We start from the raw sequence: 26,672 nt of genomic DNA, 5'->3' as shown, positions 1-26,672 counted from the left end.
AATAGATTAACAAAACATATAAAGAAAGAAAACAGGAAAACTGCAGTTAAAAATGAAATATTCATCACTGCTCTAATTCTCTGAATGAAATGAAATATTGTTTACACGGTGTTACATTTGTACTCTGGTTAGGCGTGTTATCTTTCTTTAGTGTACTACTGTGTTGTGTCACTTTCCCCATTGTAAGCCCCGGTCCAGAGCTCTCAGTCAGTGACCACCAAGTTCTTTTAACTACTGTAAAAGTGGTTTAAAACACTTAAAGAGACATTGCAAAGGAAAAGGAACGTCATGCTACATTTTTATTAAATCAAAACCTAGTGGTTTGCTTACTAATTTCTGTAAATAGAGAGATGTTTCTCGCTGAGTACGAGTGGGTGTGAATGGTTTAGGGCGTTCACCCTTTCTGTTTGTTTAAAGTGCGCGTTCACGAAGCTGTGGGTTTAAAGTGCGCGTTCACGCCGCTGTATTTTTTTGAGTAGGAGCGGCGTTCACAGAGAAGAGCTTCGGTTTGTGAGTATTTCTAACCCCCTGTTCTCCTCAGTTTGTGGTTCCCTAGTCAGAGGTGGTTTTGTTGTTTTCCAAAGGGAGTAAACACGGCCCGGCAGCTCTACTGTACTTTATTCCGCTGATACACAGTGTGCTTACATTGCATTGTGGGACCTCGATGCGGAAGTAACGATGTCTGTCGATGTTCGAGCAGTTTTAGCGAATGAACGGTGGGGCATAAACACTCAGATGTGGTGAGACTGGAGTAAAATTGGCTTGAAGGATGATGTCACGGCTCTGAGATGAAATATGAAATATGAATTCCTACGGAGACCCAAAGACGCCATATGACAACATCTGTCGAGAGAATATTTGACTATTTGTGCGAAATCTTTTCGCAGCCACCCTCCTGTTTTCTTCAAATCATGTGCACTTATTTGTAATTGGTTAGATATTTCCTTCCATTTTGTCACAGTAAAGTATTTTTCGTATAGCTGTTACTGGAGTCAAGCTATCCGCACTTTGGAAACTGACGGTCAAGCCATCCGCACTTCAAATCCGAATGCCCGTATAGGCGCGTCATTACGGTTTTTCATTGCGGAGAACACCACGTCCGCTTTGGGACAGATAGAGAGTCTGAAACCCGCGTTTGAGCAGCGATGTCTCTGTTACTAAATAAATGCACGCAATGCTAAAATGGACTAAAATTAACAAGCCATTAGGAATATATTTCATTTTAAATCACTTTAAAGAGGCAAAACATGCTTTGATTATTTCATATATTTACGTATTTTTTACTTTTCTATAAACACTTAACTGGCTTTGAATAGTAATCCTGGTGGACATGTAGAAATACAGATTACATTTTACTGTCATTAAACAAAGGGACCTCACTGTATAATATTCTCATGGATTTATACTGAATACTTAGCAATATGGATTTCTCAAAAATTACCCATAATGCCTAAACTGTCATTAAACAGAGGGACCTCTTGGCTATTACCTGTATGATTTTGACAAAATTTCACTGTGTACTTTTCTCATAGAATCATACTGAATACCTTCCAATATGGATTTCTAAAAAATTATCCATAATGCCTAAACCATTCCACTGTCATTAAACAGAGGGACCTCTTGTCTACCAACTGTATGATTTTGTTAAGATTTCACTGTATACTTTTCTCATAATCTCATACTGAACATTTACCAATATGGATTTCTCAAAAATTACCCATAATGCCTAAACCATTCCACTGTCATTAAACAGAGGGACCTCTTGTCTACCAACTGTATGATTTTGTTAAGATTTCACTGTATACTTTTCTCATAATCTCATACTGAACATTTACCAATATGGATTTCTCAAAAATTACCCATAATGCCTAAACCATTCTACTGTCATTAAACAGAGAGACTTCTTGGTTATTACCTGTATGATTTTGGTAGAATTTCACTGTGTACTTTTCTCATAAACTCATATTGAATATTACCAATATGGATTTCTCAAAAACTACCCATAATGCCTAAACCATTCCACTACCATTAAACAGAGGGACCTCTTGGCTATCAGCTGTATGATTTTGGTAGAATTTCACTGTGTACTTTTCTCATAAAATCATACTGAATACCTTCCAATATGGATTTCTAAAAAATTATCCATAATGCCTAAACCATTCCACTGTCATTAAACAGAGGGGCCTCTTGGCTATCAGCTGTATGATTTTGGTAGAATTTCACTGTGTACTTTTCTCATAAACACATATTACATATGTACTGATATGGATTTCTCAAAATTTACCCATAATGCCTAAACCATTCTACTGTCATTAAACAGAGGGACCTCTTGGTTATTACCTGTATGATTTTGGTAGAATTTCACTGTATAGTTTTCTCATAAACACGTATTACATACGTACTGATATTGGTTTCTCAAAAATTACCCATAATGCCTAAACAATTCCACTGCCATTAAACAGAGGGACCTCTTGGCTATCAGCTGTATGATTTTGGTAGAATTTCACTGTGTACTTTTCTCATAAACACATTTTACATACATACTGACATGGATTTCTCAAAAATTACCCATAATGCCTAAACCATTCCACTGTCATTAAACAGAGGGGCCTCTTGGTTATCAGCTGTATGATTTTGGTAGAATTTCACTGTGTACTTTTCTCATAATCTCATACTGAACATTTACCAATATGGATTTCTCAAAAATTACCCATAATGCCTAAACAATTCCACTGTCATTAAACAGAGGGACCTCTTGGCTAATACCTGTATGATTTTGGTAGAATTTCACTGTGTACTTTTCTCATAGACTCATACTGAATATTAACAATATGGATTTCTCAAAAATTACCCATAATGCCTAAACCATTCCACTGTCATTAAACAGAGGGGCATCTTGTCTACCAACTGTATGATTTTGTTAAGATTTCACTGTATACTTTTCTCATAAAGTCATACTCAATATATACCGATATGGATTTCTCAAGAATTACCCATAATGCCTAAACCATTCTACTCTTATTAAACAGAGGGGCCTCTTGGCTATCAGCTGTATGATTTTTACAGAATTTCACTGTATATGCTTCGCATAGATAAGAAAGATATTTTCTGAAGCCCATGGGAAAGGACCTTGTGCATTTTCATATCATATGGCAAAAGCATTTGAGTTACAGTTGTTTTTCTGTGATGCTTGGAAGGCAGACTGCACAGCTGTTTTTAAACAGAATCTGGAAATACACAGTAATTCAAGTTCTTCATAATTTTGATAATTATTAACGTTCAAGTTGTTAGGATGTTGGAGTTGGGGGGGTTAGAGGTGGTTCGGTATAGGTTGGAAACTAACCCTAGCTCTCTATGTTTTTGAACATAACCTATAAAATAAAATATGCAATATTATTAAGAGGGCCGAATAATATTGCATGCCCCACTTTTCAGTTTTTTATATGATATTTTATTTTATTCACGATTGTGTCCCACTTGTTGTTGATTCTTCACAGAAAAATTTAAATTTCATATATTTGTTTGAATCCTGAAATGTGGCAAAAGTTTGAAAAGTTCAAGGGGGCCAAATACTTTCGCAAGGCATTATATATTCTGCTGTTGCATCAGTGGTCTCTTCCCTGCAGTTACATAAGCATGGCATGCTGTACTCTGGGAGGCTCTGTAGCGGATGGATGCTCTCATTTGATTGGTTGTCATGTACGTTATGTTCAAAAACATAGAGAGCTAGGGTTAGTTTCCAGCCTATACCGAACCACCTCTAACCCCCCAACTCCAACATCCTAACAACTTGAACGTTAATAATTATCAAAATTATGAAGAACTTGAATTACTGTGTATTTCCAGATTCTGTTTAAAAACAGCTGTGCAGTCTGCCTTCCAAGCATCACAGAAAAACAACTGTAACTCAAATGCTTTTGCCATATGATATGAAAATGCACAAGGTCCTTTCCCATGGGCTTCAGAAAATATCTTTCTTATCTATGCGAAGCATATACAGTGAAATTCTGTAAAAATCATACAGCTGATAGCCAAGAGGTCACTCTGTTTAATAAGAGTAGAATGGTTTAGGCATTATGAGTAATTCTTGAGAAATCCATATCGGTATATATTGAGTATGACTTTATGAGAAACGTATACAGTGAAATCTTAACAAAATCATACAGTTGGTAGACAAGATGCCCCTCTGTTTAATGACAGTAGAATGGTTTAGGCATTATGGGTAATTCTTGAGAAATCCATATCGGTAAGTGTTCAGTATGACTTTATGAGAAAAATACACAGTGAAATTCTACCAAAATCATACAGTTAATAGCCAAGAGGCCCCTCTGTTTAATGACAGTGGAATGGTTTAGGCATTATGGGTAATTTTTGAGAAATCCATATCAGTAAGTATGTAATATGACTTTATGAGAAAAATACACAGTGAAATTCTACCAAAATCATACAGGTAATAGCCAAGAGGTCCCTCTGTTTAATGACAGTGGAATGGTTTAGGCATTATGGGTAATTTTTGAGAAATCCATATCAGTAAGTATGTAATATGACTTTATGAGAAAAGTACACAGTGAAATTCTACCAAAATCATACAGCTGATAGCCAAGAGGCCCCTCTGTTTAATGACAGTAGAATGGTTTAGGCATTATGGGTAATTTTTGAGAAATCCATATTGGAATGTATTCAATATGATTTTATGAGAAAAGTACACAGTGAAATTCTACCAAAATCAAACAGCTGATAGCCAAGAGGTCCCTCTGTTTGATGACAGTACAATGGTTTAGGCATTATGGGTAATTTTTGAGAAATCCATATTGGAATGTATTCAGTATGAGTTTATGAGAAAAGTACACAGTGAAACTTTGCCAAAATCATACAGGTAATAGCCAAGAGGTCCCTCTGTTTAATGACAGTGGAATGGTTTAGGCATTATGGGTAATTTTTGAGAAATCCATATTGGAATGTATTCAGTATGAGTTTATGAGAAAAGTACACAGTGAAATTTTGCCAAAATCATACAGGTAATAGCCAAGAGGTCCCTCTGTTTAATGACAGTACAATGGTTTAGGCATTATGGGTAATTTTTGAGAAATCCATATTGGTAATATTCAGTATAAATCCATGAGAATATTATACAGTGAGCTACTTCTGTTTAATGACAGTAAAATGTAATCTGTATTTCTACATGTCCACCAGGATTACTATTCAAAGCCAGTTAAGTGTTTATAGAAAAGTAAAAAAAAATACGTAAATGTATGAAATAATAAAATCAAAGCGTGTTTTGCCTCTTTAAAGTGATTTAAAACGAATTATATTCCTAATGGCTTGTTAATTTTAGCCCATTTAGTCCATTTTAGCATTGCGTGCATTTATTTAGTAACAGAGACATCGCTGCTCAAACGCGGGTTTCAGACTCTCTATCTGTCCCAAAGCGGACGTGGTGTTCTCCGCAATGAAAAACCGTAATGACGCGCCTATACGTGCATTCGGATTTGAAGCGCGGATGGCTTGACCGTCAGTTTCCAAAGTGCGGATAGCTTGACTCCAGTTAGCTGTTGGCGATATGATAAGGCATACCCCTAAAATACAGCATAACGTGGAATAGATACGAAAAACATGCAGTGAGAAAAAATGCAAGTGGACACATCATCTTCATCTGTAACAGATCACATTAGGTCAGTTCATTCACCTTAAAAAATACATTATCAGGAGGGGGTTTCTTTCTCTTTAAACCAGTCTCATTCTCAAAACTGTTATAGCATCACCTGATGTAGGCCAGGCCTGTTCATTAATTGTTATAATGTAAATTTTGAATGGCTTGCCTCTTTCTGCTACTAATAATGTGTATTTTATTTTGCAGACTGCATGATTGTCTATAATATCCAACATGGTTAGTTTGACCCATGCTAATGGCACCTTTGCTCTGGACCTGTATCGGGCCTTGAGTGAGGGTAATCCAACACAGAATTTGTTCTTTTCACCACTAAGCATCAGTGCAGCTCTCAGTATGGTCTACTTAGGAGCTAGAGGGACCACAGCCAAAGAAATGGCTGAGGTAAGACAGTCTATGTTAGTATTATGCTTGTTTCAGTCTGCATGCTCAAGAAAAAAACAAACAAACAAAAAAAAAAACGAAGTTCTCCTACATTAATAATTATAGCAAGTATGTTTTGAATTTGACAACATCACAGGTAGACACTTCTGGGACCTTTGAACTTCTGATGAGTAGCCCGTGAGCGTACTTACCATTTGCTAATATTTGCCAGCTTTTCAAAGCCACACCTTTATAGAATGGTCTCTTGTCTTCTGTACTAACATGGTATAGCATGAAAAAACCTGCAGGTTTAGCCAGGCACGAACTTTTGGTACAAACCTGAAAGCCACTGTATAACCAAATTCTAAACACAGACAATATCTAATTAGTTCATTCATTCATTCATAGTCTGTAAGCCATTATCCAGTTCAGGGTCTGGTGGGTTCAGAGCCTACCCGGAATCATTGAGCGCAAGGCAGGAACACACCCTGGAGGCGGTGCCAGTCCTTCACAGGGCAACACACGCTCACACATTCGCTCTCACACACTCACGCATTGGGACAACTTGGGAGTGCACCGTGGGAGGAAACCGGAGCACCCAGAGGAAACCTACGCGGACACAGGGAGAACACACCACACACCACAGCCAGTCACCCTGAACCCACAACTTCCAGGTCCCTGTAGCTGTGTGACTGCGACACTACCTGCTGTGCCACCATATCCAATTAGTTACCAAATTATATACAAATTCCCAGCAACAGCACCTAATAACTCAGTTTATAATGCAGAAATTACAATATAAAATTAAGCTTACCACATTTTCACATAAACCACAAGTATGAAATCTGGATAAATTTAATAAGGCGACATAATAACTAGAACCTGCACTGATCTCGGTTGTCCTTGGCATGTTGGAGCTTATCTTTATTCTCCATGGATGGGTGGTTTGGTGAGCACACATTCAATAAAAACCCAGCTACAATAAATTTATGACTTGACAACAGACTTTAGACCGACCCATGTTTGTGCTATCAGGGCAGGGCCACGAGTGCATTGTAACTGTCCATACTGTTGAAGCATATGTCTGAGGAAGTGTTGAAACAATATTCCATGCACATACTGCCTCACTGGTTTATGAGATTCTTATTTTTTGCAGGTCATGTCCTTCAGTTCAGTCCCTGATGTTCACACTAACTTCAGTAATCTCAACAATGCAATCAACAGCCCCAAATCTTCCTATATCCTCAGACTGGCCAACAGGCTCTATGGAGAAAAGACCTTCAAATTTCTATCCGTGAGCCTACAGTCTCAGTCCTTTCATTTTACTTTTGCTTTGTCTTAAATGTAAAATCCATCATGTTTTCTTAATATATTTTGAATGTTTATTAATTTTATATATTGTAAGGAAATAATGAGCAAATCAGAAACTCTTTCAGAAAGTTAAAGAAGTGTTTGTATATTTTTATTTAGTTCGGGAAATTATATATGTTTATACTGAATACAGGTGAAATGTCTAACACTAACCCTAACCTGAGTCTTTCTGTTCTTGCAGGAATTTGTGGAGTCTACTCAGAAGCTGTACCAAGCTGATCTGCAGGCAGTAGACTTCGTTGGTGCTTCAGATGCGTCGCGGAAACTCATAAACTGCTGGGTTGAGGAACAGACAGAGAGTGAGAACAGTTGCTTTTTTTTATTATTATTATTTAGATAACAATATCTAATTTCAAGAAGTATAACATTAGAATACACTGTGATAATGCTCTACTTGCTGTTCATGAATTGTGCTTTTGTCTGGTCTCTCAGATAAAATCAGAGATCTTCTAAAGCCAGGCATGATCACTGGAATGACTCGGCTCGCACTAGTGAATGCCATCTACTTCAAAGGAAACTGGCTGCAGAGGTTTAATCCTCAAGACACCAAAGAGACACCCTTTAAGATAAATAAGGTGGGATTCACAGACTTTGTAGAAATGTAACATTTCTAAATAAAGTGTGTAAGGCTGTACTCACACTAGGCAAACCATACCATGCCTGAGCAGGTTTGACCTCAATGTAGAGGTAGACATATAAACAGGGTCTACTGCTGAGGTTTAGTGTTTCCTGGAAGTGTTTGCCAAGATTTGTGATAAAATGCATTATGAATTGCCTCCATATAAAAGTGCAGTTATGGAAAACCTTGAAATTGAGTGGTATTCTAGTACCAACAGAAGCCTAGTACCATTAAGCCTGAGACTGAATATGCTTATAACACAACTAATATAATTTAGTGTTTACTTAATCTTTACAAGAAACACAGTGCTCAGCCACAGAGCTTTAGCATGATCAGCTAATCATGATCAGTGCCAGGGTACATTACTTTGTTTGCGTCACAGAAATTTTATTAGGTAAGTCCCGCTCATACAGGCACATTGTAACAGAAAATGTAATGGAGCTCAGGAGTCTGGAACAGCACAAAATGGTGCAACAGGGATGTAGGATTTTGGGTTCCTAATGCCATAAAGTTAGCCTCTAACATTTTAAGTCGTTCAAAATAATCAGCATTGACCAAATGTTTTTAATGTAAATGTTTGTTTAACAGAATGAGAGGAGGTCTGTACAGATGATGATCCAAAAAAAGAAGTTTCCCTTCAACTACATCCCTGAGTACAATCTGCAGGTGTTGGAGTTGCCGTATGTTCAGGAAGAGCTCAGTATGCTGGTGCTTCTTCCTCAGGAGGCTGAGAATGACTCTGACCCACTGCAGAAGGTCAGCAACTATTTCCTTAAATGACAACCCTCTTTAATTACTCTAGTTCACCATAATGCTGTGAACATAAACTTAACAAGTGCCTTTAAAAAGGGCCCCTTTTTATTTATATTTATTTATTTATTTATTTTTATGTAAAGTGCAACTAGCATTAGATGAAGAAGTAAATTGCGTTTTAGATACTGACTGAGCCATTTTATGCTCCATAGTGTGGCCCTCCACAAATTTTAAAATATGTTTAATACACTATCTTTGAAAAATACAGGCCACTAGACATGAGTACAATGATGATTAGTGGAGAAATGTGTGTGTGTGTGTGTGTGTGTGTGTGTGTGTTTTACTGAACAGCTGGAGAGTGAGTTGACACTGGATAAGCTGTTGGAGTGGACCAACCGAGATAACATGGACACAGGAACAGACATCATTGTCCACCTGCCAAAGTTCAAGCTAGAGGAGGAGAGCTCTCTGGAGGACGTGCTGAGCAAGATGGGCATGACCTCTGTGTTCCAGGCCTCCAGCGCAGATCTAACGGGTATGAGCGCTGAAGGGGGGCTATATTTATCAGCAGTGGCACATAAAGCCTTTGTGGAGGTGAATGAAGAGGGCACAGAGGCAGCAGCGGCGACAGCAGGAATCATTGCTTTCTGCATGCTGCGTGAAGAGTATTTCATTGCAGACCACCCCTTCCTTTTCTTCATCAGACACAACCCTACTAACAGTATCCTCTTCCTTGGCAGGTTTAGAGGCCCACCCTAAAACTGTAGTGTATTCTCTTATGCAATGAAAATGAAAGCGTCTTTCAGATGTTTTCAGTTAAAAAAATGAATAAAGAAAAACGATAACTACAACTGCCAAAAAACTCCTTTGTGTTGGAAATATAGAAGTAGCCATTTGACAGAATGTCCCTTGAAATTTATCAAATGGATTATACAAGTATTATATTTTAAGCTGAAATAGAAATCTGGAAATTATCCAATAGGATAATGGAGCCAAAATGTTATTGTTTATATATTATGCATAAACATTTGACATTAACACTTTAAATATGTAGACATTTGAAGTAATTCTGCCTGGATTAGCATTACAAACAAGTATATGTTTAAATGGCAATGTGTGCATAAGTTAATCTAGCTGGTGTATTTTTTTTTTCACATTGTTTGTAAACAGCCTACTGACAGAAGGCTCATTTGTCCATTACAACTAATCAGTCTAACCAGACTCGTGTGGTTTTAGGGTGATTATTTTAGGCTAGACGGTTTGGTTTTTGCAGTGGCTTTTCTCCATATTGACAATAGCATTTATGCTTTGTTTAGGAGAGTGTTTGCAATAAATGTATAAAAACTGGCAATGATTGTGAGTCTGTTATATACTAGTTTATTTATTATCATACACCACCATGGATTTCTGAAGGTTATTATTGAAACAAACCCCATTATTATTCCAATGTGGGTTTTATGTTTTATGTGTTGTTTGTTTGTTTTTGCACACAGCGAGTATCTGATTAAGAAATATTTCTGGGTTTGGGGCCATTTGGTTTTCTAGAGTACATTCAGTCATTCATTGTCTGTAGCCTCTTATTCAGTTCAGGGTCATGGCTTGAACACACACTTGGAGGGGGTACCAGTCCCTTGCAAGGCAACACACCCACACATTTTTTGAGTAGCCAATCCACGTGAAGGGAGCACCTGGAGGAAACCAATGAAGACACAGGGAGAACACACCAAACTCCTCACAGATTCTCACCTGGAGCAGGACTTGAACCCACATCCCCAGGATCCCAGAGCTGTGTAACAGCGACACTACCTGTTGTGCCATAGCTGCAATTCGGTTTTTGTTCACTGAGAGGTCAAGTTTAGACCATCACCAAACTATTAAAAAGCATCAATAAAGAAGTGTCAGCAGCTTAAAACAATCATTCAAATGCATAATAAATTTTGAGGCATATTTTGCTATGTGTAATACATCACAACATGATCCAGATAGACCAAGGAATTTTCAATTTATATAGCAAGTAATGCAAAAACTTATAAGCCTATTTATATGTATTTTTTGTTGTTATAATTGGTGCTTTTATATACATATAATCTAAAATGGTCAGCTTATAGTACTTAGTTGACTACAAGTAAAATCATGTGGTTGAAATTATTTAAAATGTGTATTTAAGCAATGTAAATTTCTGCTGTCCTCCACGATGATGGCAAACCATGTGGATTTGGTGAGTGTAAAGAAAAAAAATGTATTTCAGATGTAATGTGATTTTGGTAAACGATACAGACCTGGGATCAGAGCAAATATCTTCCAACACACATTTAGTGTATAATTTATTTGGTCTGAACACACCCTGGTTCCAAATCCAAAGCTTGTGCTTCTTCCGTAAAGCACAAGAAAACATTGGGAGACACATGACTGAATAAGATGCCAATGTTTAAACCAATAAAATTGCTCCAAAATAAGGGCTTAGTGAGCAGAGACCACAGGGGCAGAGTGTAGGTCAATAACGGGGAGAACCTTACACACCATATACATCTCAGCCCATTCACCTCATCTCTGATACACAAACACACCACAAAACAACAGCAAACCCCTAATATGTGCCACAACACACAAATAACACCCAAATGGTTCAATGGGAGCTGCAATACATGCTGGGAGCAGTCCAGGACTCTACACTGTCCTACTGGGACAAAACCAGACAATATGCAGAAACCAAATGAAAACTTAGTAGGAAAACTGACGATCATTGTCCTGTCTAAAGACACATTTGCAAAAAATACTTGACTTACACTCTAAGAATATTTTGTTTATGTCATTGTTAGTTTTATATCAATCTCATATCAAATGTGATTTTTAAATTTTTTTTTAAATAACTTAAAAAAAACCATGGGTCCAAATTTTCAGGATGTTTGTGCAAAAAACAATACTGTTATTCATTCATTGAAAAAGCGTATCCAGCTCTGGGCGCAAGACAGGAACACACCCTGGAGGGGGCCCAGTCCTCCGCAGGGTCTGTCTTAGCCATAGACGCTTCACCCACAAATTGACAGACATATGTTTACCTAAGGTTTATTACAAAAGTGAGGGCAGTTTTAAATAACTTTTAAATGAAAACAATATAGCCTATACATAAATTAAATATTATTATTATTAATGTTTATATTTTATTTAATTTAATAACAATTATATTAATTTAATTTAATTATAACAATGTTTGAATATATATATATATATATATATATATATATATATATATATATATATATATATATATATATAAAACCTTGATCTTAATACACAGTCATCATTTAAACCCTGGTTTTAAATACCTCATCATGATTTTTTTTATATACCTGATGTTCTTGAACTATGGATAACCATTATGAAATACATTGTGTGAGGTTAGAGATAAGTTTTATTAAAAGGAAGAAGAGAGCAATACTTAAGGATTAGCAGCTTTCATTCCCTCAACACTGTATTATGATATTGTTTTCCAGCAATATTCTGTCTCGTTTTGTCCCACTTGAAATAATAAAGACATTACATGTTTAAGTTATATATTGAAGATATAATAACTTTAATGATGTAGTTAAAGATGGATTTGAATATTATTTTATCTTCAGTTCACTGAAGGAATGTAAACATATTTTTTTAAACAGATACAGATTTATAAATTCATTCATCACTTAATCCACCACACATCACTTTTCCTGCAGAACCCAGTAGGACAGAATACATCTATTTCCTATTACCCCCCTTTTGAATGAGGAGTTGGGGCAGCATGTAGACCTGATTTACAGGCCTTTTTTAAGTAGGGAATGGGTAGAAAGGATTGGACGCAGAAAGAATAAATCAAGGTCTATAAAAGTGGAAAAAAAGCTATACAACCAGTACATTAATACAAATAAAGAGCAATTACTCTCTGGTGGGTGGGGGGCATAGGGAATCTAAGGAGCTATTCACTGCACTGGCAACAGATGCTATAAAGCCAGTGGGTCTGGGTGTGAAGGCCTCTGTGGTGAGGCAGCAGGATGGGCAGATGAGCAGACTGAGGGGATTCTGGGGTCCAGGGGACAGCCCAGCCCTGGGGGCAGGAAATGGTTCCATTTAGAGTCCTAAACACTTGAAGAAACTTTGTAAGATTTAAGGTTTCTTTGTATCATGAAAGTGTTCTTCAGACTGATGGAGAATGTGCTATAGATGGCTCTCTATAGCAACATTTAGAAAAAGGGTTCTATACAGCACAACAAAGTGTTCTTCTATTATTATGATTTCAAACTTGTAACAATAAAGGAACATTTTATGGTGCCATACAGAAGTGTTTTCTACAAGGTGCTCTATAGAACCATCTATAGCACATTCTCCTTCAATCTGAAGAACACTTTCATGATGCAAAGGAACCTTTAAACATGCAAAGGTTCTTCAAATGTTCAAGGTTCTATATAGAATTGTTTTCTTTACTAAAGACCCTTGTAGGACCCTTAATTTTTAAGTGTGAGATTAGGGCATAAACATATAGCAGATGTTTTCTCACAGGTTCCCCCACTGCTCTAAACTGTTTAATTACTACAGGATTCACCCAGAGGTAAAAAAGTTCAAACAAAGGATGAAACAAAGAGTACAACTGGCACTTTCACTGTATTGTGTGTGTGTGTGTGTGTGTAAAAAGATGTTATCATGTTGGTATATACTACAAATATATATATATATCTGAAGAGGCAACATAGAATACTTTACAGTGCTTTAGTGAATTAATGTTTCATCACTGAAAGCTTCAGTTACTGTTATAAAAATGAGCAATGAACGCTCACAAGTCTCAAACTCACCTCTGAGCAACACACAGAGGCAGAGATTTTACGTGTAGCCCACTTTTTATAATAATAAATACACTGAAATATTATTTTTTTCTAGACAAACACTCTTTGTCTATTATCACTTTTATTTCTTTTGTTCTTTTTTTAAATTTGCATTTATTTTTAATTCAAGTAACATTATTCGTTTTGCTGCTGATTATATATGATTACAATATGAGTGCATATTTGCTCATGATTTTACAAAATGCATGAGTTTTTGCAAGTTTCCCGCTGTGAAAGCCAGACCAAACACGTCTGGAACATTGTAGTTGGGCCTACGGTGGTTTAAACCAACAAACTACTGTGGTACTAACATAATGCGATGATTTTGGGAAATGGTTGGATTTCAGATTCAATAGTTTAACGATGCATTGTACCACTTTAGTTCAATGCTAAACAATGCCCACACTCTCCAGGTCCCTGGAATTGTATGACTGTGACACTGCCTGCTGCTCCACCATGTCACCCCTTTCTGATACATGGAAAAGACAATTAACTGTCACCTTGTGGGACTGTCACCTCGTCTAGAGTGTGTTCCTGCCTTGCGCAGTGATTCTGTATAGGCTCTAGGCCCACCCAGTCACTCAACATGATAAAGAACTTACAGAAGATGAATGAAAGAATGGAACATATGTTGTGAAATAATTAAACAATCAGCAAATTACACTTGGCCAAAAAGCATTCAAAAGCTCTTTTTATTTTATATTTAAATAATATTTAATACGGTTACAGTTTGTGTGATTCATGTGTGACCATACTCCAACATAAAATGGCTAAAACTCTTTAAAATCTCACACGCACAATCAGATGAGTGTGATGATCAAATATGATAGAATGGCGTTGAATCCAGTTCCATTTCAGAGGGCTCTGCAATCCAGCCAGATTGTTCCGGAAAGTCCACAGTCATTTTAAGAGCTAAAAGGATTAGAGGTATAAACTTTATAAAGTTCAAGCTAGTTTTATGTCAGACTATCTGTTGTTCTCATTGTGACTAAAGTGTTAAAAACTATAGCTGTTCAAAACAGTGGTACAGTATTTTCCAATAGCTGTGCACATGTTCCCAAAATATGGTAAGACTTTATTTTCTTATATTTTCTACAGTTGCCAATGCCTGTTTTATTGCTTTGAGCATATTTTAATATTGTGCTTAATCACACATCTCCCTCTTGCAAACAGGCAACTAAGGGAAATTATTTTTAAAATTTTTAAATGGGCAGAACAATAAATTACTGACAAACATTGCTTCAGTTCTATGTGTTCCTTATTATCTGCTTCTGTCTTGTGTTCACTGTTGTGCACTGTCTTGGTTTTGTGTCATGCTCTCTCCTGGTCCTATGTTTTGAATGTATTTATTTTATTGTATTTTAATAACGTAATGTGCTTGTGTTGTCATCCTGGTGTTCCCTAATATATGCCCAGCACCCATGAGACATTCGTAATTAAGTGTCAGAGCACACATGGGTCCTCTACTGTCTCTATTGTATCTTGGTCTGAGTCTTCTTGTTCATTGTATGTTTTCTTTGATCATCTGATTGTGTTCTGTGCCCTCGTCGTTACCTGCACTTTGTTTTCACATCCTAAATATTATAGGGTTTTATGTTTATATTTATTTGCAAACTTCATTATTTACTTTTTTCATGTCTTCACACACACACCCCTGCATTACAATCATCCATTTATATACAATATTTAAAAATATATATTTAACCATGTTGTGATGTATTCTGGATTAAAACAGATATATAACTATACAGAGTAAATTAAACTTGCCTTTAATTTCACCCACACTCTTGTGACTGACAGATCCCCAACCATAGTTTGGATCTTTCACTGAGGCTTTCACATGGACTTTATCTCCAACTTTCAACCTGCAGAATGCTGCATTAAACAGAAAATATATATCCATGGTTCACTTGTTCTCTGTTTCAAACTCTGGAACGCAAGACTTAGAGTATGCTTAAGAAAACTTATTTATGCTCCTAAAAACTAAAGTACACTATAAAACAAACTGTTGCACATGATCTAAATACCTATGCTATAATAGATTGTATAAAATATGGTATAATTCCGCAAATTTAGAACAGCAAAATCTATATAATGTTCTTAAGAAACAAGAATTCTGAATTCATGGCAAAACAGTACTGTTTAAATGCAGACTTGGCATTTAAATAGATATCGTTAAGAAATGTTTGCTATGTCATTATAACTGACAATTTTATCTAGCAAACAGGAGGTTAACAATGTATCTCAATAGAAAAAAAAATATTTTAAGACCTACAAAATAAATGTGGTACCAAGGGTTTGTTGAGTGATGCCATAGAAGAACAAATTTCTTTCCAAAAGAACCATTTTTGATATTAAAAAAAAACACAAAAACCATAAGATCAAGTGATGAATTTTTAAACCTTTTAAAAGGTTTGTCACACTCTCAAATCACTTTAAGAAATATAGTTTTTTAAGGAACAAACGTGGTTCTTCTATGGCATCATTCAAAGTACCCTTTGCAGCACCTTATTTTTAAGAGTGTACAAGGACAATTTAATTTAATTTGTCAAAGCTATGTCAAACGTACCAGGACTGGGAAGCAGCTCCATTTCAGAAACTATACCCTTCCAAGATTTATGCTCAGGAAAATCTACCGTCATCTTTTCACCATTAAGAACTGCAGAAAGAGAAATAAAAACACAATTTTCCAGGAAGAGTTGATGCCAAAGTAATTGCCACTGATGCTGTCATTGAACTATTGTGGGTGGATTTAGACTTATTTTAAATACATCTACAAAGTTTCAATAATGATTTACTTTTACATTTTCTAGAGGCACCTAGATTTTTATTTTGAATTTCCTGAAAATTTATGAGGAGTTTATGAGGCCATGTTTCCAAATGACATTTAACAATTTTACAACAGTGTAAATGGAAGTAAAGGCCCTTGCCTGTAACCACACCAACACTTATGTGAGAGGCTTCTCCCCACTGAAATTTGGGAGTAGAAACAGAGGCTTTCACTCTGACCCGATCTCCAATCCTGAAGTGTTCTGTAACATGGTGAGAGAAATTTACCAGTTCAACTTAAGAGGAAATTGTACAAATGCATTTTTCAAAAAATGTGACACATGCTTATATTTCAATTCTTGCTTTTGTCATATGGACAATTACCCTATATGTATTTAAAGTAAATTAGTTTCTTTAATTTTACTACAATAATTTATTGTCTATTAAACATTTAATCATTTAAAACTTGCTATTTTCATTAAATATCTGGTGGCTATATGTTTTAAGGATTTGCATAAAGACTAAAAAATGATAACATTTTAAAACATTCCCCAGGTCTCAAACTTGCCAGCACTGGGAGCCAGTTCCATTTCAGAAGCCGCACCATTCCATGATGTTTGTTCAGGAAAATCTACAATGATTTCTTCATCTTTAATAGCTGTAGAGGCAGAACAGGCCCAGATGGATAGATAGATAAATAGATAGAGATAAATATATAGAGCATATTTAAAATGATTGATATTGAAAGAACTCTTAATTTTTAATAATTAAGTAAATCACTATATATATAATTTGAAAATGCTCTTGCCTGTAACCACACCAACACTCTTGTGACTGACACTTCCCCACTCATATTTTGGAGAACTAACAGAGGCTTTCACCTGGACCCGATCTCCAATCCTGAAGTATTCTGCAGAATGATTAGTGGAAGTAATAATTTAATTAGTATAAAATAATAGTTATAAAAAACAAATAAAGCTTAATAAAGCAAAAAGGATTATAAGAATATATAAAATGTATGCAGAAATAACAGTAAAATGTAAAATACTCAAATACCATTGTGATGATCCATTCCATCCAAGTGTTAACATAAGTAAAGGCATCTATGACTGCTACTCTTATTTATGGACGGCATATTAACGTAAAAGATACAGATATAGTTCTAAATATACTACATATATAGTTCTTGTTATATGGAACTGGAAACTACAAAAGGAAAACTACTTGCAGTCATATAACATATCTTGGTTTGAGGCATGTGTGTCAAAATAGGCATGAGGTTTGCACAGTGGTGACTGTTGTAAACTACCATGTATTTCATTAGCATTGCAGCTCCCATGCAAAATTAAAGAATAAAATTAGAATCAACAAACTAAAACAATCTTATGAAACAGAGGTCCTCCAAAATTCATTGACAGCATAAGTCGAGGACATTAGAATTGTTTTTATCATTTCAGCTATACCTTTTGCACAGTACACGGTGAACTGAAGAAATGTTCTGGACTAAAGTGTATGAGTGCAAACATGTGCAAAACACCAATAATGCAAGACAATAACAATAAACAATAAATATTAGGGAGGGACAACCAGTCAGTACACAGTATGGGTGAAGTAAGTGAGATAAATTTCAGTATGCTATAATTATATTGTTGAAGGTGAAAAGAAATATATGACATAAACTACATTGCCAAAGGTATTCGCTTGTCTGGCTTTGCACGCAAATGAAATTGAGTGATATCACATTCTAAATTCGTAGTATTTAATATTAAGTCAGCCCACCCTTTGCAGCTTTAACAGCCTTAACTCTTCTGGGAAGAGTTTCCACAAGGTTTAGGAAATGTTTGTAGAAGCCGTCTGCATGCCTAGGTGCTTGGCGTTATAAGCCTGTGGCCATGGAAGTGATTGGAACACCTGTATTCAATGATTTGAATAGGCGAGTAGAGGAGAGTAGGAGAGTAGGAGACCTTTCGCAATATAGTGTAGCTAGACTACATTTATTCACATTTCTTAATCTGAAAATACTTCCTGTAGGGGCTGATAAGGGCAGTCTTGGCTGTGGGATGCAGCTTCAATTGCAGTTTAAAACAAAATATAGATATCTTATAGACACAAAGCCTGATTTCAAAATTACAACCATAAGCAATCCAGACATTATTGTTTCACCATAATATTCAGTCATACCTGAGGCACTGGGAGCCAGTTCCATTTCAGAAGCTGCTGCACTCCAAGATTTATGTTCAGGAAAATCGACAGTCATTTTTTCACCATTGATTTCTGTAACATTAGTAAAAATATAAAATTAATATTAAAACATTAATGTAAAAAAATTATATATATATATATAAAAAAATATATATATATATATGACTGTATATATATCAATCATAACTAACATTATGAATGCCTTGTTTCTACACTCACTGTCCATTCTCTCAGCTCCACTTTATACTTTGTAGTTCTACAATTACAAACTGGATGTTGCCTTGTATACATTGTTTGCCTTCCTTCACTCTGTTCTTCAATGGACAGAACCCCCACAGAGCAGGTACGATTTGGGTAGTGGATCATTCCAGCAGCACTGCTGCGTCTGATCCACTTTTAACAGCACAAAAGACATTAGAACATCACCATCACATCAGTGTCACTGCAGTGCTGAGAATGATCCACAACCCAAATCATACTTGCTCTGTAGTGGTTCTGTGGGGGTCCTGACCATTTTAAAACAGGATGAGAGGGGGAAAATAAAGTATAAAAGGCAACAAATGGACTATAGTTTGTAATTATAAAACTACATAGTGCTGCTGTATGGACAGTGAATCTCAGAAAATAGGCAGTAATTGCAGATTATAAATAATAATTAATGTATATATTTTTAAATATTATTATTATTATAGATTTAATGTAGGTGATGTAAAGCTGTGAACACATGTTTGAAGAATTCTGACCTTTGAGTTCCTAATGACAATCTTTGACCTGGCCAAACAGTGTGAATGAGTCGATTAGGGTCTAAGAAGCTGGCTAAAAGAGGCATTTTGTTTAAAATAAGATCACTGAGAGCTGTGCTGTATTGTTTCATCCTTGTGTTATTTTGACCAAAATATGTCACAGATATTTAAGACCCCAGACCTGTGTTTGCTTATAGAAAAGGGGTAAAACATGTGAGATTTAACAGAGGTGTCCAAACTTTTAATAAGTTAGGTTTGTAATGTTTTTTTTCTTGTGTATAATAATTATGTAATAAGAACTTCAAAAAGAAGAAATTTAAAAAAAGTTTTAAAATTAAAATTAATTTTATTTTTTAAATTTGTGTGTGCTTTTTTACACTTTTTCTTACACAAATTATCCAAACCTTTGCACAAAACAGTAAATTGCCATGATTATTTAATGAAGATCTTTGAGTTAGTTATTGTTGTATAAATGATAATGTAAATATAAAGTTCTTGCCTTTAACTACACCAACACTTTTGTGAGAAGCATGTCCCCATCCATGTTTTGGAGAACTAACAGAGGCTTTCACCCTGACTTTGTCTCCAATTCTAAAGTGTCCTATAACATGGAAAGAGGAAAAATTCACTGCATTTTTTCTCCCATTTATTTCCTGAAAAATAAACTTGGACATAAATACGAGCTAAAGGGATTAACCATCATTTATTCTCCCCATCCATATGATTGTAAAATAGGTTTATCCGGAATAGCATCATCAACAATTAGTTCATGAATATTGTATCCAAACAATAAGTGCATTCATTGCAGTAACAGCGTAGTAAGTAGCAACTAATGCCTTTAGCGCAATCAAGGAAGTATATTTTAAATCATCAGCAAAACCAGTGGAAACATTTCTGTGTTCATTTTCTGAGATTGGAATGAAAGTATTTTAAACCACAGTTAGTAAGTATTTAGGCATCATTGATTTTGAAAATGAACATATATTAATACAATGTCAGAAAAACTGTCACTGTGGTCATTTTGCTGTCACTCTAGTGGTACACTCAAGGTTACATACTCAATTCATTAGAGAACATAATTTTACCTTACTCTATTGTTTAGCCCTACTTCATCTCCAGGACTTATATTACGTTCTTATATATTACACAGTTCTATAATAAAAGTATACAAATATTCAACTCTTCTTCTGGAGAAGAGAATTTAATATACATTTAGGGAACACAACTGGACTCTAAAACTAGTGTTGTACCTTTTCAAGGTACATTTACAATGTTTGTATCTTTATGACAATAAATGTTCCTCAGCCGTACCTTTTTTTTCTGAGAGTGTAGATGCAGACCAATAATTGGTCCCACACAGAGAGTGTGGCCTTAAATTTCTGAAGCATCACTGGGGAACCACCCACCTTCCAGTGACAGGGCCAACGTTTGGAACACTTCACACATTTGTTCATTTTTATAAATATGCATATAGTTATAAACTGGGGTAAAATGAAATGTATATTTGTGAATAGATCTCTGCCTTAATATTTCAGTGAGCTATTATACAATTAGTCTTGACAATTAATATGGTGTCAGTCTTACCTGCATCAGTACTGGGAGCCAATTCCATTTCTGAAGCTGCAGCCTTCCAAGATTTATGTTCAGGAAAGTCTACAATGATCTTTTCACCATCAACAGCTGCAGATTCAGAGAAAAAGGAAGTATCCGTCATATGCATTGGTTAAACATTTAATGTTATTGATGTTATTACATAATGCAGGTATGAAACACATTTTTCTAGTGATAGAAATATATAAATAATTATAAATATTCTTGCCTGTAACTTCACCAACACTCTTGTGAGAGGCATCTCCCCATTCATATTTTGGAGAACTAACAGAGGTTTTTACCCTGACACGATCTCCAGTCCTGAAGTATCCTATACCATGATTGATAGAATGAGTAAAAAAATAGTCATCAGTTACAACAACAATAATAATTATAACAAAATAATTAAAATCAGAATAAAGCACGTCTTGCGTAAATAAGAAAAACGGCTCATTGCACCAATAAAAATAGACACTCACAGAAGCATTAATTTTTCACATTTTTAGAACTGGACAGTAGGAGGTAAAATCAAATACTACTATTTACTTAGTTGTACATGTTTTCCTTTGGAATTAATTCATATAGCTTAAGAGAATCAAAATAAATTATGTGACTGATATTCAACTGATATTCAGCATTTAAAACCAATGCAGAGTAGAAATGTTTCAGTTTACCTCAGAACTAATATTTTTATGAGAAATACACATACATATGCTACTGCACCACTACAGCGCAGCAACTGTATGTATTTGCCGATATAGTGTTTGTCTCTAATCTGTTTGGTTTTACAATCTGCCCTTGTGTAGTTTTTAATGCTTGTTATTGCCAGTAATTGTATTGATAAATACTGTAGATTTGTGCATTAGAAGCCTATTGGGAAGACAACATTTTCACAGAAAAGTTAAATTACTGACTGAGCAGAAAATTAAACGGTAGAACTCTTACCTTCGTCACTACTAGAAGCCAGTTCCATTTCTGAAACTATTCCATTCCAAGATTTATGTTCAGGAAAATCGACAGTCATGTCTTCATCATCAAGTGCTGCAGAAGTAGTAAAAAAATAGCATCCACACACTTTAACATCCAGAGTAATTATAGATTTATAGTAGGGGGTATGTTTTTGTTGTTGTTGTTGTTGTTGTTGTTATTTATTTATTTGTTTATTTATTTTATTTAGTTTATTTAACACATTTGTTGCAGTTAGATATTTTCAGATGTGTAAATAACATAAAATATTCTTGCCTGTAACTACACCAACACTCTTGTGAGAGGCATCTCCCCATCCATGTTTTGGAGAACTAACAGAGGCTTTCACCTTGACTCTGTCTCCAATCCTAAAACATCCTGCCAAATGAAGAGAGAAATCTTGAGGGTTAATTTGTAATTTGAAAAGTTGTTTTTCATGTGTCTTAAGAGCCACCCGAGTCATTATATAGAGACTGGGTTTCAAAAACAGACAGTGCCATGACAGTTGTATATAAAAAAAGTCAAATATCAACATGAAGGAAGAGATGCGTATGTCACACCACATTTCCAAAAAGCCTTAATCCAGCTTATATTTAAAATGCTGGTGGCTTTATTTGGACTTGTGCATCATGTAAGTGGCACAGCTGGTGTATGAGGTTCTGACTATTAACATAGTTATGAATAAGGCTATAAAGAAATTTCAAAGAGTGCCCTGTTGTCTTAGTAGCATCACATAGTTTGAGAAATGGGTGCTAGAACTACTGGTAGGGCAGGTCCAAATGGAAGGGCCGGGCTAATGTTGGGTGATTTAAATGGGCAGTGTACTGGTCTATTCTACTTACATTAGATTCTGCCTTAATAAACCATTAATATCTAATGTAAATATACTTTGCATTAATGTAATTTACATTCTTCGCTTTGCTGTGAAAATAAATCATTAAAGATGCATCTCATATAATTTCAAGGTCAGAAACAATATTGAGAGCAATACATTTGGACAACAAGGCTTTGCAAACTGACTTAAAGCTGGAGAATGACTAATCTGTTCTTCAAACAACTAAAATGCCAGAGCTGCTTCATGGCAACAATTTTGTTTTTAAAATTCTGAAGAGGTTTCAGTTAAAAATCTAATCTAGATACACAAACATATGTATTAGTTGTACAAATATTTATTTTGTATTTTATAATTGTAATTAAATATTCAAATATTCCTCCACTCTTTTGTCATTTTATGGTAACTGTTACATAGTACTCAAATGTCAATTTGGTAGATCCTCGGGATATAAATGGTATATGAAGGATGTTTTTTATTATAAACTTCTGGAACTGGGTAAAATTGCTAATGCTGATTGCTACAAACAGCATTTGTTTTGATTGAGCACAGAAATCAATAAAAATGTCTATTTACTGGAGCATGTTCCGTTAAAATGCAAAGCCTCATGTTGCTAAGTCGGTCAAGAACATGTTTATGACTTTTGGTTTGGAAATCATAGCCCCTTCTGACTGTCATTTGTTCCGATCAATGCAAAGTTCATTGTCTGATGTACTTTTCAAAATATTTGAAGATGTACAAAAATTTGTTGAAGACCTCTGCATGTCAAAAGATAAAATGTTCCCCACTGCTAGATTTCATAAGCTGCCTGAAAGATAGCGTAAAGTGATAAACTTTTTTGTAAACCTAAAAATAATTACTATATACTGTACGTATCTGTTAGAATTTGCAATAATTTCATTTTACATTAATTTGTAAAAACACCTTATACAGTAATATGTACTCACCAGAATTACTATCTTTCTCCTGAAACCCACTTTTAACCTTCTGCAACAGCTGAAACAGGTCTTTCAGTGTGGTGTACTTAGCTTCTAATTTCACATTTTCTTCAGTTACTTGCTTCAGTTTGAGCTCTAACTGGTCTTTCTCTGTCAAAAGATTGTTGTAATTAGTCTGTAATTGATCTTTCTCTATCTTTAAGCTTGCATAACTGGTCTTTAACTGGTCCCTCTCTATCATCAGGCTGTCATAACTGGTTTTTAACTGTTGTGACCTGTCTTCCTCTATCTTTGGGTTGTTGTTAAGGATTTTTAATTCATCTTTCTCAGCCAATGGACCAGGCATGGTTGAGACAGCAGGCAGTAGGAGAACACCCATCAGACCCAGATACACTGCAGTCACTCTGTAGGCTCTGCTCTGTGCAGTGTGGATTGCTGAAAATTAGAAAGAAATGAATAATTTTAAGACTTTTAAATTGTATAATCTGTTTTAATTTGTTACTAATCTGGTGTTGTAGTAAGGGAAAAACCACAGAACTAATATGGCACAGTGTTTATTTGTGTGTGTGTTTTAATGGTTGACAATAATTAAAATTTTAATGCAAATTTGGTTTAAAATGGAATGTGATATTATACCATTTTCTCAAAGCTCAAGGAATTTCAAAATATGTGATGCATCATAGCGCTATGGAGAAGTTATTAGCAGGTTGTGCATAAAATTGAATTGCATTATAAACATTTGCACCAATATTTTTGTATGAACAGATAAATTGTAATTCATTCTAGTGTTTATAATAACACCAGGCATTCATTAATTCCTTATCTGTAACCGCTTCATCTAGTTCAGGGTATGGAGCCAACCTGGAATCACTGGGCTCAAGACAGGAACACACCCTGGATGGGACACCCATAAATAACACCAATGGCACCATGAGGAAACCCATGTGAAAATGTGGAGAACACACAAGACTTCTGAAAGACAGTCAGGTGGAGCTTTATGACAGTGAAACTAGATGTTGCACCACCATGTCGCCCTTAATGCCAGGCAAGCAAGTTTAATTATTTCAGTTCAGATTTATTATTTCCAGCTCATGGGCTTTTTGTTTAGGACTTATGTATTTGTGTATCTTCAAAATCAGAGACGCTGACACGACACATACCAGGCTTTGAGCATATCTTTGTGGTGGTCAAAATCAGGGAAAATGTTTTGTTCCAGGACGAGAAGGAAAATAGTAAAAGGCACACAACTAAGCACAAACCTAAAACTAACAGAACAATCACTACACAAGCTTTATACAATAAATTAAAGGAACTAAGAGTACAATAAAGAGATTAACTAGAGGTTAAACACTGAAACTAATCCTAGTGGCTTAGCAGAGAGACTAAACCTGGAGGCAGAACACAGAGACAAAACACAAAACGTAAACACGGAAGCAAAATACTAGCCACAGTGGACCTTTCACTCCGGTAACATTTAAAAAATCATCTCTAGTTAAAAATGCTTAGTTTATTTATGCAGTTTCTTTAAGTTTAATTTCACAGATGATAATTAGGTATTTTTGATTTGATGATGGGTTCTTAGTATGCAAACTGTCCCACATATTTAAAATGTCCTTTTGGCCTGACATAATTTATATGTGAATAATACAGACACAATATAATTGTCTGAGAGTGTAATCACAACAAATATGAAATACAGAAATATGAGAAAAGACAATATGAGAGAATATATATGTGTGTGTGTTATGCATATGTTCTACCTTTGTTCTTGAGTTCCATGGTGATTTTGGTCCTGTGAGTTTTTAAGTTGTCTTCATTTGATTTATCCTTGAGGCTTATAGAAGATATATAACCTGCAAGCATTTTTGAACTACACTCACTAGTCTCTTTCCTATTTTTTCAGGTACCTAGATTAAACTGAAGTGTGAATCATGCAGATCTGTTTCCAGAGCACTTGGAGCAAAGATATCTTCTTAATCTAAATATGTGTGTGCTTCTGTTGCTGAATTGACCTTTTATTTATTGCATTCCTTGATATTGCGAAATGTGTACTTTCAGGGCGTGGAAAGAGTATTGAAAAAGATAACATTTGAAAATTTCAAAAAACTGGAAGTATGTGACTTCTGCATTTTCTGGGTTTCTCATCAGCACATCTGTTGTAATCAAAGGTGAGGGCACTTGACCTGTTTCATTGAAACTGTAATAATAGTTTGAAATAATACTAAAACAATGTACAGAAACTTTAAAAATGTGTAGAATAACAAAACGCAAAAAAATATATTAGATCCAGGTGAAAGTAATGCAGTGAATGTTTATATATATATAGTTTAATGTAATTGGGATAGGAATCACATTAACATATAACACATAACACAGTAACAAAATCAGAATAACTTGATGTATTTTTTTATGAAATATGGCAAATCAAAATGCTCATTACAGCTGCTGGCCACCATAAACCTTTACTGAAACTTAAACATTCATACAGGCCACACTTCTATAACCTAAGATCAGCCCAACCAGTTTCCAGTAATTTTTCTGTTGTTACATAATATAAGCCTTAGTGTGTTATATTCCAGTAGCATTACTTTCACTTCCACTTTGTACTGGTGTACATGACTCATTTATATGGGACTATATGGCCCTGGTACAAGTTTGCATCAGACCACACTTTTGTTATGTGTTTTACCAGAAACCCACTCCCACCCAACAGCTTTGAAAATAAAGAAATGAAACTGCCATTGCTATATTTATGCCTTTTTATTAGAATTGAGTATGAATGGATTTCAGAAACATGTAATTTACAAACCGGATTCCAAAATAGTTGGGACACTAAACCAATTGTGAATAAAAACTGAATGCAATGATGTGGTGGTGCCAACATCTAATATTTGATTCAGAATAGAACACAAATCACAGATCAAAAGTTTACACTCAACAGACGTCTGGGAACAGAGGAGACCAGTTTCTCAAGTTTAGATATAGGAATGCTCTCCCATTCATGT

General features: G+C 35.3%; 2 protein-coding genes across 3 annotated transcripts; one reads left to right on the top strand and one right to left on the bottom strand.

Annotated features, from left to right (window-relative positions):
* Positions 1-414: 414 nt before the first annotated feature.
* LOC136701875 (leukocyte elastase inhibitor-like) lies at positions 415-10,117 on the top strand. Of its 2 annotated transcripts, none has more exons than XM_066676638.1 (7): positions 415-510; positions 5,858-6,052; positions 7,188-7,325; positions 7,584-7,701; positions 7,835-7,977; positions 8,610-8,777; positions 9,126-10,117. In XM_066676638.1, exons 2-7 carry the CDS (start codon positions 5,885-5,887, stop codon positions 9,531-9,533), a joined length of 1,143 nt encoding a protein of 380 aa, XP_066532735.1. In that variant the 5' UTR covers positions 415-510; positions 5,858-5,884; the 3' UTR covers positions 9,534-10,117. The 2 variants fall into 2 exon arrangements, with proteins under 2 accessions (XP_066532735.1, XP_066532736.1); XM_066676639.1 differs by lacking the exon at positions 415-510 and adding an exon at positions 5,493-5,672.
* Positions 10,118-13,772: 3,655 nt separating this feature from the next.
* Positions 13,773-25,644, bottom strand: LOC136702300 (uncharacterized). Its single transcript, XM_066677303.1, has 14 exons — positions 25,428-25,644; positions 23,677-24,102; positions 22,174-22,275; positions 21,877-21,972; positions 21,161-21,262; positions 20,926-21,021; positions 19,841-19,942; positions 18,578-18,670; positions 17,205-17,306; positions 16,965-17,054; positions 16,558-16,659; positions 16,197-16,286; positions 15,395-15,502; positions 13,773-14,539 (listed from the first exon to the last, which is right to left on the bottom strand). Exons 1-14 carry the CDS (start codon positions 25,528-25,530, stop codon positions 14,445-14,447), a joined length of 1,707 nt encoding a protein of 568 aa, XP_066533400.1. The 5' UTR covers positions 25,531-25,644; the 3' UTR covers positions 13,773-14,444.
* Between the last annotated feature and the right edge of the window lie 1,028 nt (positions 25,645-26,672).

The sequence above is a fragment of the Hoplias malabaricus genome, chromosome 7 (genome assembly GCF_029633855.1).
Source record: "Hoplias malabaricus isolate fHopMal1 chromosome 7, fHopMal1.hap1, whole genome shotgun sequence".
In the NCBI taxonomy this organism is placed as follows: domain Eukaryota; kingdom Metazoa; phylum Chordata; class Actinopteri; order Characiformes; family Erythrinidae; genus Hoplias; species Hoplias malabaricus.
This window is presented reverse-complemented; position numbering and strand designations above follow the sequence as displayed.

Bases quoted from the DNA above. Each gene is read 5' to 3' on its own strand.
- LOC136702300 (XM_066677303.1), bottom strand. From the start codon at position 25,530: ATGCTTGCAGGTTATATATCTTCTATAAGCCTCAAGGATAAATCAAAT. The intron at 21,973-22,173 runs GCAAGAATATTT...CTACTTCTGCAG, and splicing joins GAGTGTTGGTGTAGTTACAG to CACTTGATGATGAAGACATG. The intron at 21,022-21,160 runs GCAAGAATATTT...CTGAATCTGCAG, and splicing joins GAGTGTTGGTGAAGTTACAG to CTGTTGATGGTGAAAAGATC.
- LOC136701875 (XM_066676638.1), top strand. From the start codon at position 5,885: ATGGTTAGTTTGACCCATGCTAATGGCACCTTTGCTCTGGACCTGTAT. The intron at 7,702-7,834 runs GTGAGAACAGTT...CTGGTCTCTCAG, and splicing joins GGTTGAGGAACAGACAGAGA to ATAAAATCAGAGATCTTCTA. The intron at 7,978-8,609 runs GTGGGATTCACA...TTTGTTTAACAG, and splicing joins CACCCTTTAAGATAAATAAG to AATGAGAGGAGGTCTGTACA.